The 18,267-nt window shown below is 55.0% G+C and overlaps 1 protein-coding gene across 2 annotated transcripts; it reads left to right on the forward strand.

Moving 5' to 3' along the window:
- The first annotated feature begins 12 nt into the window (after positions 1-12).
- Positions 13-16,714, forward strand: Mvk (mevalonate kinase). Of its 2 annotated transcripts, none has more exons than XM_055606419.1 (11): positions 13-82; positions 1,103-1,194; positions 2,127-2,274; positions 5,840-5,984; positions 7,565-7,720; positions 9,419-9,522; positions 10,018-10,063; positions 12,061-12,151; positions 12,461-12,577; positions 15,208-15,361; positions 16,144-16,714. In XM_055606419.1, the coding sequence occupies exons 2-11, from the start codon at positions 1,117-1,119 to the stop codon at positions 16,290-16,292; spliced, it is 1,188 nt and encodes a 395-aa protein (XP_055462394.1). In that variant the 5' UTR covers positions 13-82; positions 1,103-1,116; the 3' UTR covers positions 16,293-16,714. The 2 variants fall into 2 exon arrangements, with proteins under 2 accessions (XP_055462394.1, XP_055462395.1); XM_055606420.1 differs by having other exon boundaries at positions 1,106-1,194.
- The last annotated feature ends 1,553 nt before the right edge of the window (positions 16,715-18,267 follow it).

Genomic DNA, 18,267 nt, shown 5'->3' on the forward strand with positions numbered 1-18,267 from the left:
CCGTGGGGTTCTACCCTCCGGGATGGAGAAGAGCCGGAGCTGCAGCTGGGGTTTCGGCACAGTTGGGCGCTGGCCGTGGCAGGTGAGAGGCCTGGGTGTAGGGCTGGGCTGCGAGAGGACGGGGTCCCGGACACCCCAGGCCAGGCACCCCAGTCCTCTGCCTTAGTTTCCTCGATCTGAGCGGTCGGCGACATCAGATCGGACAGTTTCCTGAGACGGGGGTCTGCAGTGGGATGGTTAGCGTGAGAGAGTTCGCGAGAAGCCTTGAACCCGGGTGGTTTTTGCATTATTTATAACAGTGTAAAATGCATGCACTCGTATGTCCAGCAGAAACGCTTGGTGAGACCCTTCCTTGTTTAAATGGGCAGCACGAGGCGTAACGGGTGTTTTCCTGCAGCCTGGTTTATAATTGCGACAGGTTGGTTGCGGTCCCCATGTTCTGAAAGAGTTCTTTCTTCTCCAAGATTTTATGTCGCTTTTCCACACCGTCAAACACATGGCCTTCCTCGTGGTAGATAAGCAGACCACTACTGGGCCTCGCAGTCGGTGTCCATGTCAGTTTTTTTTACCGTCAGTAGTGGTACTCATAAACGCTGGACTGAAACGGGCCGGTGCTGAGTAGGTATCAGTAGTCAAGAAGCTGCTGTCTACTTTGTCAGACAGACAGACCCTGCTGCTTCTACTCCTTTGACTCGCTCTCCTGTGTCGCCACTATCTGATGTGTGGGAAACAGAGTCATGGTAGTTGACGTAAGATGACGTCGCTGGGGAGTGGAAGGGCTGGGGTCTGAACCCCTGTATTTTTTATTGTCCAAATGGCACACTGTACATAGTGCTGGAGGTACATGTCCTGCTGTTATATGCTGCAGCTGTCCTTCTCTAGGGACAGATGCTTCCTCTCCCGCCCCTCTTTGAGACGGAGCTTCTCTACATGGGCCTGCCTGTTACTCTGCAGACCAGGCTGATGTCAGACCCACAGACATCCACCTGCCTCTACCTCCCAAGTGCTGGGATTAAAAGCATGTGCCACCAAGCCCAGCCTTTCTGATGTTCCCAACTAACATCTGGGAACCTTTATTTTTCTCTCTGCTTTTTCCTTTGAGGAGTCTCAAGAGTCATGTTGTCAGAGGTCCTGCTGGTATCCGCTCCAGGGAAAGTCATCCTCCATGGAGAACATGCTGTGGTACATGGCAAGGTAAAAGACCCCCACCCTGAGCCATGAAGAATCGGGTACCACGCCTCTCTAACACTGAATCTGAAGAAGGCAAAAGAAAGGCCTGAGGGGTAGACAGGATGAATCTCTTCAGCCAAAGCTTAAGCTGAGAAAGGACTTCTGGCCCAATCCAGTACAACAGCAAAATGATGTCTGGAAAACCCTACGGGTTGGGTGGAATCACTTAGCAGTTGAGTGTTGGTGGAGGGGAAAGAGCTTGGAGGTCTGGACTCTGGGGCATTCCAATGTCGAGGAAATGGAAAGATGGCTTGGTGGAGGTGTTGGACACATGGATTATCTCATCTAACCCTCAGACCTAACCCAGGGGTCCAGTTTGTGGTCTTCTATTTCACAGGTAGGGAAGATGCGGCTTAGGAGAGAATTGGTGACTTGACCAAGCACATTGCACCGTCATAGCACTGAGAGGGAGCCTGAGTGGGTCTGAGCCTAAGGCTTTTTTTTTTTTCTTATTCACTCCAACTGTCATTAAAAAAAAAAAAAAAATTATTTATTATTTATATAGTATTCTGCCTGCACACCAGAAGAGGGCATCATGTCTCATTATAGATGGTTGTGAGCCACTCTGTGGTTGCTGGGAATTGAACTCAGAGCCTTTGGAAGGACAGTCAGAGCTCTTAACCTCTGAGCCATCTCTCCAGCCCCCCAACTGTCATTCTTTATGGTTTGTGGGCGGGACCTAGGAGACAACCTCAGGAGGGACTGTCTGCCTCAGGTTTTGAGGCAAGGCTTCTCATTGTCTTTGACTGTAGTAGGCCTCAGAGCTTGCTGGAATAGACTAGGCTTGATGGCCAGTGAACCCCAGGGATCCTCTTGTCTCCACCTCCGAAACATATGGACGCTAGTTCCTGAGCCACTCACCCCCGGGCTTACTGTTTTTACCCTTTATTCTACAGGTTGCGCTGGCAGTGGCCTTGAACTTGAGAACATTTCTCCTGCTTCGACCACAGAGCAATGGGAAAGTGAGCCTCAATTTACCAAACCTCGGTATTAAGCAGGTCTGGGATGTGGCCAGGCTTCAGCTGCTGGACACAAGCTTTCTTGGTTAGTATAAAGAGGGTGAGCCAGATGTGCTAAAAGCCTGAAGGAAGTGGGGAGGCGGTGACAGGGTAATTATTTCAGGCTGTCTGTGAGGGGGCCAGAGGATAGCTGTTCTCTTCTGACCCCAGAAAATTGGTTTCATTCATTTAGTATATGATTTAATTTTGTTTGTTTGTGATAGAGTCTCACTGTGTAGACCTCACTGTCTTGGAACTCACAGAGATTTGCCGGCGTCTTCCCCTCAAGTGCTAGGGCTAAAGGTGTGCGCCACCACACCCAGCAAGTTTGTTTTCGGTGTGTAAAACTGTGCCCAGGATCTCTGCACTGTGGTGGGCAGATCACTGAGGCTCATTGTAAAGATGCTCAGCTGTTGGATTAGTCACCTTCTCGTTGCTATGACAAAAGCAGCTTTAGGAAGGCTGTATGTTGGCTCTCGGTTTGAGCACAGTCCACCCTGCTCATGGCAGGAGTGAAGCATCTGGTCGCTGTTGTCGCTGTGGAGCCATTGCCTCTGTAGTCAGGAAGCAGAAAAGATGGATGCCGGTGTACACCTGTTTCTTCCTGTCACCAGGTCTAGACCCCTGGCCCCTAGGAAGGTGCCACACACATTCAGAGTGGGTCCTCCTACCACAGTTAAACAGTGTTCTCTAGAAGCACCATCAGAGACGTGCCCAGAGTTGTTTCCTAGCTGATTCTAAGTCCTCTTGATGTTCACTAATGCACTCCCAGTACGTGGGAGGTGGAGGCCAGAGGATCAGGAATACCAGAACAGCTTCAGCTGGATGGTAAGTTCAAGGCCAGCCTGGGCTACATGAGACTGCATCAAACCAAATAAGATAGAGGAGGACAAAAGGATTAGCTGTCATGGGTATGAAACGGTGTGGGTACTTACATAAGCCAGAGAGTAAACGTGCAGGGAAGTCTTCAGGAAGAGATACAATTACCCTGACATTGGTAATTGGTTCCCGGGGACGATAACATGGCAGGAAGTAGACCGAGAAACCCTTGGGTTCTGCCTTCAGTGTGAGCGAAGCCACTGCTGTTTTTGTGTAATTTGTTATTGAGCATAGGGCTGGGGTAGGTCAGTGGTGGAATGTATGTGTAGCAACTGTTTATTACAGCGACTCCAATCAACACCAATGAAGCATGGCTAAAATCGCTTCCCAGGGGAAACACAAGAACTGCCCCTCCTGCTGAGGTCCCAGCGACAAACCATGGCACAATTCCACCAAAGTTCACCCTGGGCAGCCAAGGAGTTTATTGGGCTTCTGTACAGAGCATAAGTCAGGGGTTGCTTCTTGGAGTGTGGGCGCCCCCACGTAAAGGCCTCACCAGAAGTTCTTTATCCAGCAGGAATGATGCCTGTCCCATACAGAGCCCACCACCCCTAGTCTTCCCCAGCCTGTGTACCATAGCCCCTCCCCAAGGCCGAGTGCAGTTAAGGCAGAGTTGCACGCAATAGGTGGTAAGGAGCAGCTGGGTGGTCACCTGACCGTGAGGGTCAGGCAGTCAGCAAACCCAGCTGCAGCAGTTGCTTCTTTGCAGCTGAACTCCCCAGATGGCAGTTGCCAGGCTCAGACGCCAGTGAGGAGCAAACAGGAGGCGATGGACATCTCCAGCTTCCTCAGCAGCAACCTGGGCATTCTGGCACCAGCCCTCCAGGACAGACTGCAGGAAATGGGGACCTAGAGTGACTGAGAGGGAAAGTCCTTGTCTCTGAAACAGGGTCGGGCTGTATCAACATCCTAGGGACACGGGTGCTTTTCTTTTGGGGGTGTCAACACTCTTCCCTTGGCTTAGCCCAGGCCCCTACGCTGCCGCTGCTGCTGCTGCTGCTGCTGCCGCCGCCACCGCCGCCACTGCTGCTGCTGCTGCTGCTGGCATGGGAAGAGAGGTGGTTACAGCCATCCAGGCCAGCTCCCTTCACTCAGCAGGGTGGCACTTGCCCCATTGCCTGCTCTGATCCCAGCCTGCTTCCTCTTCTCTGGCTCATGTATTTCTCAGCAAGCCCACAGCAATCGAGAGGGCTCCAGGGACTGCTTCCAGCCTGCATCCAAGCCCCTCCATCTGCCACCAGAGATGGAACGGTAGTGAAAGCTTGGGTTTGGGGTGTGGCTCAGCAGTAGAGAGCTAGGCTTGATCCCTGGTAGAAGGAAAGGAAGGGGCTGTGTCTGCCTAGAGTGGCTCTTTTCTACCTGCTGTGCCTTAGAATTGACTGGGGAATGGGAGGTCTTTGTTCGGTTTCCTGGTGTTCGTGGGTTCCCGGCCCTGCTCCTCTCCTATGGAGGATTGGTAGAGGTGTTAGGAATGATTAGATTTTGTAAGAAGTTCCCCAGGTGACTCCTGAGATCTCCCTGCATCTCAGAGCCTTTGGGACCTGCTTTCCATGGCACCAGGTACTGGTTAGGGCAGAATGTTCCATGAGGACCAGCCACTGCTTTTCTAAGTTTCCAAGTCAGTTTCTGAAGCGGCAACATCTAGGCATGGTAGCTTCCAGCCAAGAACACACAGCCTGTTGGCAAGTCCCAACAAGTCTCTACTCCTGCCAGACCCAGGGCCATGTGACCTTGCTGAGGGTTGCTGTGGGGTCCCAGCAGGGTGAGAGATGGGTGCCAGGGCTGTAAGTCGGCTTTAGTAGGAAAGTAAAGGGGTCCCCTGTAGACTGGTTTCTATCTTTTGGGTTCTGGTGCTCCCTCCACACAGTAACAGGCAAAGTGACCAGGTACTGGCTCGTGTGCCGGGCTGTGACTCAAGTGTGGTCTCTCATCAGTGGTCCCCAATGTAGGTTATATCATTCATCTCCATTTTATGGCTGTGATGGTTAAAGCTAAAGGTTACACCAGCAGTATGGATACAGAAAGGGTCCAGGTCTCCAAACTCCAGGATGGTCCATGTCCATCCCAGAGCTCTGCAATGTTGAGGTCTCCTTGACCCCTTGGTTTAGCCCTCTAGAATGTATCATCACTGTGTTCAGCACACGGCCCCTGAACTCTTAGTGAGTGCCTTGAACTTTTCCAACAGCCACACCCTGCTCTGTCCCACCTGCTAACCCGAGGCTGGGAATGATTATAAAGGGAGCTGGTCAGACTTGCTCAGCCTCCTGAGCATCACAGAGGCGGCCCAGGTGGGACCTGGCCCGTGCTAGCCCCTCCAGGGCCTTACAGCTGAGCCACATCCCCAGTCCTTTCCTCTTTGAGAGAGAAAAATACCTGGGATTAATTTCATTTCACTTCATTTGGTTTGGAAGGCTGAAAGGTAGCTTTTGTGTGCAGCACGTGTTCAGACTGTGAGTCAAGCATTTGGTCTGGGCCGGGCACGCCTGGGCTTTTATACCACACCCTCCTGCAGAGGTGCTGTTGTTATGCCACTGGCCAAGGACTGTGTACGCAGTGAGTGGCACAGTCAAGCCCCATACCCAAGGCTGCCTGCCCCCGAGGCTGCAAGTGATGGGCCCACAAGACTGGAGTGTTGGGACCCTGCTTTCCCCCCATGCTGGTCCCAGTGTGTTCTGTGGCTTATAACCTCTCCAGCAGGCCTCTCACCCACCTGTGTGTTTGCCTATTGACAGAGCAAGGTGATGTCCCAGCGCCCACCCCAGAGCAACTGGAGAAGCTGAAGAAGGAGGTGGGCCTCCCCGAGGACTGTGTAGGCAATGAGGGCCTGGCCGTGCTTGCCTTTCTCTACCTGTACCTGGCAATCTGCCAGAAGCAGAGGTGTGTACATAGTCTGTAAGCATCCACCCGGCCTTCCCTGGGGAGTGTTCTGGAGTATCCCTGTGCCTCTAGGGACATAGGCTGTCCTCTTGGTACGACGGCAGTAGCCTGGGAGACAGGCTCCACCTGTTTACTCCTGGGGAAACAGAGGCTCCGGAGATAGAGACTCTGAAGAATGGTTAGCTGGTCAGGCTGTAGTGCTGTAGCGAGGTAGAACAGCTCAGGAACAGTGGCATGTTGACTGTACCACGTCCACCGCCGCTTTAGTTCAGGGGCACAAAGGCTTTGTTGCAGTTCCTTGGGGCACCTCTTTGTGGTGTGGCTGGAAGGCACGCGCCTGCATCCTCTTGCTGCTACAGTCAGCAGAGTGAAGCCTGCTCACATGTGCCCCTTTAAAGAGAGACCTGGAGAGCTGGTGCCTAGAGCATGACAGTACTGCTGAGACCGTGTTGGCGTGAGCACCAGACACTGGTGGCAGCCTGCTTGCCCTCATTTGTGGCACTTGCTCCCTGTGAGGCTCAGCTTTCCCATTTGAAATGCATGCATTGCCAGCACAGTAAATTCATTAAGTGATAACATAATAAGGATTAGGAATATATTTAAGATGGGAACCATGGCCATGACAGGCATGCTGTATATAGTTGTTTGGGTTTTTTGTTGTTGTTTTGAAACACGTAGTCTGGGCTGGTCTAGAACTCACTGTGAGACCTAGCTAGCCTGAAACTCACAGAGCTGTGCCTGCCTCTGCTTCTGGAGTGCTGGGGTTAAAGGAGTGTGTCACCATGCCTGTCACCAGTGGTATTTTTTATGCAAAGTAAAAGGCATTCCGAGCAGCAGGTGTCTCCCTATACACCCCAGGCCCCGTGCTGAGGACAGCTCTTCAGTGGCCTGTACCTGACTTGGGGATATTGAGCTTGGGTAGCACACTTCGCTTCAGTGGGTCAGGGCAGAGACTCCCATCTGCCCAGCGTGGGCACGTGTGCTTGAAAGTCATGCTCAGCGTTAGATATGTAGGAATCAGACATTGCGGAACCTTGTCAGGCCTTGCTCAGGGAGGCCTCTATGGTGGTGTGTCTTCTCTTTTAACTGACCTGCAGTAGACCTAGTCCGCAAGGGTGGTGTCCAGTGGGAGAGGCCTCCTGGGACACACTGGGTGCTGTGAGGAGAAGCTGTGGAGGCAGATTGCACGTGGGTCCCTTAAAGCCCAGGAACAGGCCTTGCAGGTGGAAAGTGTCCAGTTGAAGCACTGGGTGAACTCTAGAAAGATGGTGGGAGATAAGATGATGCAAGGCTGTGCCAGACAGATGGACAGCTTGTGCTAAGAGCCAGGCCAGGAGGCAGCCCAGCTATGTGGAGTAGGAAGGGGTTCCAAGGAGGGCTTTGTCGTTTGCAGTGATTTAAGCCACGTACCTGTTTCCTGGTCATCTGGCTCACCTAGCTGACATCCAGTGGGGATGTGTCCGCATGACAGGTCCAGATGCTCAGTCAGCCCCTCCCCCAATGTCCATTCCTGGCCCGGGGTTCCCATTGGACCCTCACACCCTTCACAGGAGCCATGCTTTGTGCCTGGTGTGTTTCAGGACGCTCCCGAGCCTGGACATCGTGGTGTGGTCGGAACTGCCGCCTGGAGCAGGCCTGGGCTCCAGCGCCGCCTACTCGGTGTGTTTGGCAGCCGCCCTCTTGACCAGCTGTGAGGAAGTCATCAACCCCCTCAAGGACAGGGACTCCACCGGCAGGTAAGGACTGTCTTTGTCCTGCTTGCTGTCCTGCCTGTGGTGGAGCACTGCAGCCTGGAACACTGCTGTACCCATCCGAACCTCAGTTTCCCCTCTGTGTGAAAGGGGGTAGCCCTGCCTTTCCCATAGGATATTTTTGTCTCTCCGTGTTTCTCTCTCTCTGTGTCTGTCTGTCTCTCTCTGTAGTGTGTGTGTGCGTGTAAGGTAATCTTGGTGTGGGTCCTGGCCTTTACCTTGAGAAACAGGGATCTTGTTTGCCACTGGGTGCAATAGTCTTGCTGGTGTGTGAACTTCTAGATAGTCTCGTGTTCTGTTCCCATCTCACCGCAGAGCTGCTGCTACTACAAGTGTGTGTCACCCCTCCCAAGTTACATGAGACCCGGGGTCGGCTCAGATCCTCTTCCTTGTACACCAAGTTCTCTCTTCACTTGAGCCTTCTCCTCTTTGCTTTTTTTTTTTTTTTTTTTTTTTTTTTATGACAGTATCTTGCTGTGTAGCCCAGGTTGGTCTCTAACTCACAATCCTCCTGCATCAGCCTTCTCTCTGCTGGGGCATCAGCTGTGCAGCATCACACATGGCCAGCTGTCTTTAATCAAAGCCCCTCCTACTGTGTGAGTTGCAGACCTGTGAAATCTTCACAGGGCATATGAGAAAAGACCCAGAGGCGTCAGCTGCTTCAGCGAGAGGTTGGGCCAGGTTTGCGCACTCTCATGAGCTGTGGTCCCTGGGGCCTATCTTAGGCCACTGTCCCCAGGCATTGCACAGCAGTGGTGTGTTCGTCCGTCTCACAGCATGCTGTTGCCTCTGGCTTCGCACATGAGAGAGGTGGAGGTCTAGCTTGACAGGAGGACTAGAGTAGCAGGTGGGGTCCAACCGGCCCACAGCACCCCGCACAGCTCTGCAAGGGGAGGGGATCTGCAGGAAGGAGCCAGACTGAGGAGCGGGAGCAGGCTGGCTGCTCTTCCGAGTTCTCCACTAGTGTTAACCTGGCCACATGCCGGCGCCGAGCCCACCCCGTCCGCAGGACGCTCCTCTGCTTTAAGGAAATGCAGAGGTGACTGGTGCCCACCAGGGATTCACAGTGGTGGGGTGTTTGTTTGTTCTGAGGCAGCATCTCGGTGTGTGACACTATCGCCGTTGCTGCCCCAGTCTCCCAAGCGCACAGTTGCAGGAGCGTGCCACCATGGACACCAGCCCCCCCTCACACCGGCTCTGCTGCTGAGCCACACCTCCAGCTCCAGTGGTCACACGGGAAGTGGTAGGCTCGCCTGTGCTTGTCCTTCCGAGACAGACCTGGTTTAAGAGCCGGCACTTGAGCAGAGGTGGTCACCACAAGTCCCATGTAGATACAAGGCCTACCTCCCGTCACACGTGACCAGGCCAGGGAGAGAGTGAAGTTAAGCATTCTGTCTCTGAGGAGAGTGGGGCTCAGAGTCACCCAGCTAGTGAGAGTACCAACCCCTGAGGCCTAGGCCAATGGGAAGCTGAAGCCCAGGCCACTCGTACCGTGCTGTTGCATGGTTTTGGGGAAGGAAAAGCAAGGCTCAGTGTCCTCTTGAGCTTCGAGGGTAGACTCTTCTGTTCTGAATCCCCATCAGTCCCTGGGCTCCGGGTAGTCCTGTGCTAGCATCATATGCCACCCACGGCTGCTTCCTCCTGCTGTCCAAGGTGACCCCAGCCCCTAACTCTCTGTGCCAGGTGGCCCGAGGAGGATCTGGAGTTGATTAACAAGTGGGCCTACAAGGGGGAGAGAGTGATCCACGGGAACCCCTCTGGCGTGGACAATGCTGTCAGCACCTGGGGTAGGTGTGCTTGTGTCCTCATCCTTCCTGGGAGTCTCCTTACGTTGGTAGTTGCCCTGGCTCTCTCGGCGTGGGATGGGTTCAGCTAGTGGCATCTGAGGAAAAGAGCTCGTTCCTGTTCCAGGCAAGGGGACGATCTCAGGCTCCGGCTCTCTGCGGGGTGGGCTCAGGCCCTGGAAAACAGGAAACTCTGCTGCTGTGGAGTTGGCAAACCGCCCAAGCAGCCTTCCATCCTGACAGAACACTCACTGGCAGGCCCAGCCACTAAGCCCTGGGCCTTAGCCCCGCCACATGGGCAAAGATTGAGGACACCAGGCCGCTCAGAAGGCCAAGGTCCACAGACTTTGATACCTTTTGGGTCTTCCACAGCTGAAGCTGGAATGGATGGGCATGTCTTTCAACCTGGCATGTCTTGGGGCCACACTGACCTCACACTGTCCTGGAATGCACATCTGAGCCTTAACCCTTGGTGATAGCCGCTGTTCCTCTTTTTAGGAGGAGCCCTGCGCTACCAGCAAGGGAAGATGTCGTCCTTGAAGAGGTAATTCAGGCATTGTTGCCGTGCCTAGCCCAGCTGCCCCACACAGACAGGGAGAGCACTGTGCCTTTGTGAGGTTGTGAGGGCCAGGTGTCCTTCTGTCCCCTTCCTGCTGTACCACAGGGTGAGGCCTGGGCACAGTGAAGCCGGCCTGACTATTGTCTCTCTCTTCATTGTGGTTAAAGGTGGAAGTTACACGTGACTACCCCTTCCCCTCGAAGCACAGCTGGTCAGCAGACTGTGGCTGCCTGTCTGTCCATTCACTCAGTAAACATTAGGCACTTCCTTGCTTTTCCTAATGACACATCTGTGGGCCCAGGGACATAGACATACCTCTTGGGCTGTTTCCGGGAGCTCTTGCTGGGCATGAGGTTGGACAGATAAGTCTGGAAGCCAACAGATGACAAAGAGGCCAGCAAGGCTTAGGCGGGCTGGAGCCGTCAGTGGGAGGCTCGGGCAAGGCTCCGGCTTGGCAGCTCATGGGCTGCTTTGCAAGCCTGTGCCCCACCTGGTCAGCCATACAGACTGAAGCTTGCCAGCCAGTGTCTTTGCCATTAGCTGAAAGGTGGGATTTCAGATTAAACTGTGGCAAGTAGGAGCCCGTTTGGCCGTGTGCGGGGTGTGTCAGGGAGGGCCACTAGCACTCTCTTGCCGTCTTCACCCATGGTGGTTGTCACGGGGTGATCAGCAGCCTGCTTGGGTAGATGCCCACAGCGTGCCTCAGCTGTGATGGCCAAAACTGTGCCTGGGTGAAAGCTGACCAGATGGGGTTCCCAAGGGCCTTTGATGAGATAGCACCAGAGCAGAGGCCAGAACGAACAGGAGTTACGCAGCTGTGAGGAAGGAGCAGCCTCCAGGAGAATGCATGCAAGTGCAAAGGTCCTGAGGCTGGTATAGAACGGCAGCAAGGCCAGGGTAACTGACACGTGCAGTGGGGAAGAGGGGAGATGGGATAAGATGGAGTCGGGAGGACAGATGACAGAAGCTCTTCCAGAGCAGAGCCTGGAGTGGTGGCCCCTGATGGGCTTCGTGGGCTGGCAGTAAACCTTTAGCAGAGAATGCACCCGAGGATGAAGACGTGCTGCCCAAGCTACCCAACCCTGAAGCCAGTCCCACCTTCATGCATGGCACCATCCTGCTCAAAGCACCTTGGTGGTGTGGCTTAGGTCCACCTTCCCTGAATGCAGTCTTTTTGAGTGACGGACAGTCTTTAAGAGAGACAAGTGCTATCCTCCAGGGACTGATGCCCCTTTCCTGGGCTTTTGGGCCATGAGACAGTGAGCCTCCAGCAGCCTCTTCACCTCTGTGGGGTCTTACAGTCTTGAACTATAAAGAGGGCATCTTGCAGGGCCACCTCCAGGTTCTCTGCTTCCTTCCCAGCCCACAGCTCTCTGAAAAGCATAATGGATGACCAGGAAGAGCAGCTGGTTCCTCCAGAGGCCACTCGGCTCAAGGACAGTCAGGAGTGTACAGTTCTCCAAGGGTGGGGCTGGAGGTGTGGCTTTGGCTCCTTATAGCAGGGATTGCCTAGATTGCTGCTCTGGGCACTGTAGAATGAGCTCCTGGGCAGCTGGCCTCCTCAGTAGCCTCCTCGCTCCCTCCCACAAAGCCCAACAGGAGAAATAAAGAATGGTCAGCAACTGATGTCCCTGCAAATAGTTCCAAATTCCCAGAACCCTGAGAGCTGGGGCTTTTCTGCAGAAGGGTGCTTGTCTCTCATCTCTGCCCCCACCCCATCATCCCATCTAAGCTTGAGGGTTGAGAACCACCTTGGGCCTTTCCTGTACTCTGGCCTAGCCACTTTGAACATGTGACCAGTGAGGGGTCATGACCTGCCCCTCTAGGCTCAGCCTACGCCACTCTGCTGCAGACTCTGCCCTTATGGTCTTTATCCTGCCTCAGTCCTCACACCGAATGATGATGAAGTCTTGGAGGACCTCCTTTCTCCTCTTCCTGTCCTAGACCTGCCTCCTCCAGCCTGCCTTCCTCTCTCACTTCAGGCTCCCGGCTCTGCAGATCCTCCTCACCAACACCAAGGTCCCACGGAGCACTAAGGCCCTTGTGGCTGGCGTCAGAAGCAGGCTAGTCAAGGTGCTGCTGGATGAGGGGTGCTGTGTGTATTGGGTAGCAGGGAAATCTGAGGAGACAGCATGGGCAGAAAGGAAGGTGCTGACCTCGGCCACCGCCAGGCCAGAGTCAGGATGGGGGATTTTGGAACAGGCCCGTCCCTTTAGTCGCACTGGCTTTGTGGCAAGGATCGCCCTGCAGATGTCAGGGCCACACCGGAGGAGATCCCCGGAGGGCTGGTGTAGATGGTGTGTCCCTGCTATGGCAGGGTCTGCCCTTCCCTATACTTAGACCTCACGTTCTGCCTGCCTTCCTCTGTCTTACCTCCCGCAGTTCCCTGAGATCGTGGCCCCAATCCTGACCTCAATTGACGCAATATCCCTGGAGTGTGAGCGCGTGCTAGGAGAGATGGTGGCAGCGCCGGGTCCTGACCACTACCTTGTGCTGGAAGTAAGCCTGCTTGCAGAAACCCCTCACCCACCCCGCTGCTGTTCAGGTAGTGTCTCCTCCGTCCTCAGCTTGCCCAGGCCTGGGCCCTGAGCATGTGTGTGCCCATGTAGGCAAGCGTGTCTTACCTGGAAACCTGGCATACTGAGGCCTGGCGGCAGTGGCATGGGCAGGTATGGGTCACGAGACTGAGGAATAGCCCGAGTGGGCAGGCACTTCGTCTTGTCAACCCCCATTCCCTGTCTGTCCTGGGGAGATGCCTACCCTCCTGGTTCCCACTCTGTGCCACTGTGCTGCTCTGGTCAGGTGCCCTGAAGTTGTCCTGTGGTCCCCTGACTGCGGCCAGCACCATTCTCATGATTCTAGAACAGTACATGAGCAATTAGCATTTGAGCATCTGAATTCTCTCTCCCTCGCTGCCTGCTGGTGGCCTCCCTGGGGTGTCACAGGTTTGTTCCCTTCCAGGGTCTCCTGCTCCCAGTGCCCATGTGCCCCCAGCTCAGAGAGCCAAAGGCTCCCTCTCAGACAGACATGGGCCATCTGGTCTGGTAAATTGGGCTGTTGGTAAAAAGCCATCTGGCCTCCCCCGAAGCACAAGGAGACCCAGCAGCCCCAGGCTGAAGCAGCTGAGCAGCAACAGTCATAGGAAGGTGCAGGCAGGGTCCCTTCCAGACGGCCTGGTGCGCTGCTGCTCTGCGGGGCCTCTAGTACCGTCCCATGGCCTCCGCCCCTCCCGGCATCCCAGTGTGCAGCAGCCAACAAAGCTCAGGGCAAGGTCACTCGTCACTCTCACACCTTGCAACCACCTGTGTCTCCCTCTTACAGGTGTGAAAGCTGAGGTCCAAAAAGACCGCCTTCCTCCTGTATTACCCAGCTAGGGGCTGGCCAGGACCCAAACTAATGACTGACTGGCTTTACTTACTTGTTTTTCTTTTTCGAGATGGTGTCAAGCTATGTAGCCCTGGCTGGCCTGGGACTCACTATGTAGGCCTGCCTGGGGTGTGCACCATCACACCCAGCATCGCTCAGATCTTTACTGAGCACCTACTGTGCACTGGACACAAGGCCTCCATATAATCTGGAGCCTCTGTCCTTATTTCCCAGGCACCCTCCTGCATTCTCCAAGCCTTGCTTCCCAGCTCTCAGTTCCTTCCACATTCAGAGTCGCCACCTTGAGCAGGAAAGTAATAAAGATAGAGAAGTGCTCTAGTGCGCCCCGCCAAGCCCCGGGAGTGCCAGGGAGTAGTGTGCTGATTACACAGTGTGGGTATTTTTGGCTGCCGCAGCCGCTGGAGCGCACAGCTCCGCTCTTGGACAGCTCTGCACGTGAACCAGCGAGCCGTTCTCTGGTGTCACAGCCTGTCATCTGATCCTTGACAGATTTTGGATCAGAATGTGACAGGTGTCTGGAACCTGCCTTGACAACATGACACCTGGAGCTCAGGCACACCGAGAGGCCCCAGAAGTCTCCGTACACAGCCCCGGGCTTGTGAAAGGCACCCAGGGCTGCCACCAGGCCACGCTGCCTGTCTGCTCATTTGTCAGAATGCCGGCAAGCAGGGTGGGCCCCAGAGAGAGCACCTTGCAGGGCCTGGCAGAGCTGTCTCAGTGATGGGCAGCCCTCAGCACACAGGCATCCTGAGCTCTGAGCTCAGAGCAGAGCCTTGAACAGCACAAGCCACACCAGTTCCCCAGAGCAAGAGGGCGTCTGAAGTGCCAAGGATGCCCTCAAGCTCCAGCAGTGCTTTTCTGGCGCTGACTGGATACCTTAGAGATGGGTGGCCCCAGACAGGCTTTTTGTCCCTGGCCTTCAGTGTCCTTGTTGATAAAATGTAGCCCACAGAGTGTTTGCCAAGCACAGGTCCTTCCCTTCAAGCAGCTAGGACAGGACAGACCTCACACTGTCTGTATTCACGGGAGAAATGCTCTAGCAAAGGACCCTGCCTAAGCGCTGGGAAAGGCAGAGCCTCACCTTGCCCGGCCTGCCTGAGGCCCAGGAGGGAGTGCAGAGACTGTGTGGGCTCTTCTCTCCAATGCTCAGTGTGTACCCAGCATCCAATAAAAGGCAAACAGCAGCTGCCTTCAGCATTTATCCACACGCGCCTTGTTGGTCCTTGGCAAGCAGCAGTTTTATTGCACATAGTTGAAGAAACCTAGACCAATATTTAGCTATTTCCTCACTCATGACCTTGCTGGAGTGACAACCTGGTTCTTATTCTGAAAGCCAGCCCAGGAAGCAGCAGTAGACTGACATATTGTTGGAGACATTTCTCCTGCAAATGGCAAAGCCTTCCCCACTAGCCTTTAGTGGAAGAAGGGGCCCCAAAGGAAGGGACCAATGGTAACGCTTTCAAGCGTAGCATGATCCAGGGATTGAAGCCGTGTGGTTAGGAGTCTTTCCTGTGATCTCGGACCACATGGCAGGTGGATAGGTTCAGTGGCCAATGTCTGAAGTCCACTAGTTTTAGCCATTCAAGTAGAACCCTCTGCCTGCTTGACCACCCATCCCACATAGTCACAAGGGCAGGCTCAGTACTGGCCTACAGAGAACATGACTGCCCACATCAGCTCCTGCCAGGGGATAGGAGGCTTCCCTCGGTGGCTCAGGCAGGAACACATGAAACCTTTTCCAGGAGCTAATGGACATGAACCAGCACCATCTGAACGCCCTCGGTGTGGGCCACGCCTCCCTGGACCAGCTCTGCCAGGTGACAGCTACATACGGACTACACAGCAAACTAACTGGCGCAGGCGGCGGCGGCTGTGGCATCACCCTCCTGAAGCCGGGTATGGGGCCTACGGGGGTTGGGAGATGGTTGCCAGCATGATCTGTGGTGGAAGGTCGGCTGGAGAATTCCCTAGAAAGGGAGACTTGAGCTCTGGTCTGTGGCCTTGGACAACTGAGTTAACCTCTCTGTTCCTTTGTTTCCTCTGGGAAAACAAGGGTAATAGCAGGAATGCTGCTGGACTGTTGCTCCAGGAAAGCTCATCATGAATGGCCGTGCTCATCGGCCTCTGAGGGGAAAGACCCAGGAACAGGCTTGAGGGAAGGGAGCCCCACACCACACCAGAGTGTGAGGAATTCTTGCTCAGGCATCCAGTAGGCGATACCGCCCACCTCCGCCCACTCCTGGCCTTCTTGCTTGCCCTCCTCTTACATCCCTCTGTCCCATCACTCTGTACATCCCACTTTTGTTTCCAAAGCCCCTTGATCTCAGGAGTGACTTCTGGCTTCAAGGAGTGCAGTGCCCTCCCTCTAGGAGGCTCAGGGATGAAGCCTACTGAGTCAATGCTTTAAGAGCATGCCCAGGACACCAGTGCTGGCCAGGCACAGGTGGGGGCGGGGTTAGCAATGTCAGTCCCGTCCCGGGGAGCAAAACTGAGGCCCACGTGGGGATTAAGTCTGAAGCCACATGAGCATGACAAGGCTGGGTCTAGGTGATTAAAGCCCATGAGGGCATGTGGGGCCTGGCACATGGCTTGTAGCCGCAGAAGTCAGGAGAGCCACACAGCAGGAGGGCCTTACCCCTGGGGGGCAGGAGCATCTGCTGAGTGCCGTACCTCCCCAGGTCTGGAGCGAGCCAAAGTGGAGGCCGCCAAGCAGGCCCTAAACGGCTGCGGGTTTGATTGCTGGGAGACCAGTATCGGAGCACCCGGGGTCTCTGCGCACTTAGCTGCCTCCATGGCTGACCCTGTCCAACAAGCCCTGGGCCTCTGAGATGATCTTACACTGCAATTCTGCCAAGAAGCCCCTCGCTGGAGTATCTAGGACCGGACACCTCTCCTGCTGGTAGCGCTTTCTGGGCTCTAGGAGGCGCTGCTTCCGTGACTCATCTGGCATTCATGGAGCCAGACAGGCATCAGTTGTAGGATCTCCTGAGATGGTAGACTGATGCGGAGGCCCTTCACCCTGGAGCTCTTGTGGGTACCTCTGACCGGGCCTGGCTTCCATCTGCCCCGCACAAACTCTGTGGCTCCTAGCCATGCACCGTTCTGTCCAGCCGTCAGTGGCTGCTTAGGAACTGTTCCTGTCTGCTGTCCTCTCGGGGATCCTGAGCTGAGCAAGGTGTGCTGACTGTTCCTTCTCCATGTGTACTTGTGGGAAAGCTGCCTGTGGGGGAAATAAACAGAGATTGTACAAACAAAGCCTCCGGCCCTGTGGGAAGGTAGGGCTGCTGCACTCTGCTTCTCGCCCTTCCACTGCGCCCTCCCTCTCTCTGTGAGTTCCGGGGCTGAAGGAAATAAGACGGCCATGATTTTGCTGTGTAGCTCAGGGAGGGAGTTTTCCCGAGTAGTCCTTGCTGGGTAGGGACAGGGGCTGTCTCCCTCAGTCACAGCACAGAGCGCGGCTACCACAGGCACCCACCAGTACACAAAGCCCTGAAGCCTTGGAAATGAACTTAGGACCTGAGACATCCCCTCCTTCTAATGTCAGCTGGCTAGGTGGAGGAGACACCCCTCTCCCGTGCTCCTAGAATGGCAGTCACCACCAAAATCTGGTGAACTAGTAGTGCCTCCCCCACAGAACCTGTGGGAGCCACGCCCCCTGTAAAGATGGACCAAGCTGAGTTCATTTTAGATGAATCAGTGTGCGTTTGCCCTCAGCCGCTAGGGGGCAGCTGGTGCCTTTCCCGGCACCCTCAGGAAGAGGGTAGGTGGCAGCTGGGTTGGGGTGCAGCACCTGGAGGTCACGGCCTGCAGCTCCAGGGCCATAAGAAGTTAAGGCCCAGCGTGTTTCTGTGGCCCTGCCCTTTAGAAACAAGTAATACAGGAAGCAATAATGTTCATTCTGAGGAAAAGTGGGACAGTCTGTGAAGTCTCTTCCCTGGTTAACAAGCCAAGAAGCCAAAGCTCAGAGATGGTGAGTAACTGTCTGAAGCCACACAGCTGATCAGCCTCAGGCCGTTTGACTCCAAAGCCCGCTCTCAACCGGCTCTGCCCCAGCACCACTCCCCCTCCTTCAGAGGTACTCGGTCCGGGCCCAGATGCTTTCTTCACCACACTATTTGAATGAGCAGCAGGGAAAGAGGCATGGGACCACTGTGAAGTCTGGGGTGGGGAGAGTGAGCCATCCGTGGCAGCTCTGAGCTGGAGAGGAGTGTCAGAGACAGAGATCCACAGGGTCTGTGTGCTCCCTGTGGCTGGGTACAGCTCCTGGTGTTGAGATGGTGCCCTGGCCCTCAGGAAGCAGCCACCCGTGTGTCCTGGCCAGCACGGCCACCCTGTGCACCTAGTGCCACCATACCCAGCCTCCCGTCTGATAGGCCTTTGCAGCCGCGACCGCTCACACAGTGGCGTCACTTGGCTGTTCTCAGTCGCCCCAGAGCTTCCCAAAGACCCAAGAGAGCCATGTCCTCTCTTCCTCAGACATCCTGCCCTCACTGCTCTGTGTGAGACCCCAGCGCTAGAAGCCTCACCTGCTTTTCTTTTCTTTAACCTTTATTTGTGGTGTGCCACGGTGGGTGTGTGGAGAGTGAAAGGACAACTTGTGTGGGCCGGTTCTCTTCCATCATGTGGGCTCTGTGGCTTGAACTCAAGTCATCAGCCTTGGCAGTAAGCGCCTTTACCAGCAGAGCCGTCTAGTGGGCCACTGGCTTTACCAAGGGAGCCATCTTGCCAGCTTTTCAAAGCTCCTGGGTAATTTCCGGTGTACGCTCAGGCCTGAGACCATAAAACCAGAGGGCCTCAAGGTC

This window comes from Psammomys obesus, unplaced genomic scaffold (assembly GCF_907164565.1).
Source record: "Psammomys obesus unplaced genomic scaffold, mPsaObe1.curated_primary_1811, whole genome shotgun sequence".
In the NCBI taxonomy this organism is placed as follows: Eukaryota; Metazoa; Chordata; class Mammalia; order Rodentia; family Muridae; genus Psammomys; species Psammomys obesus.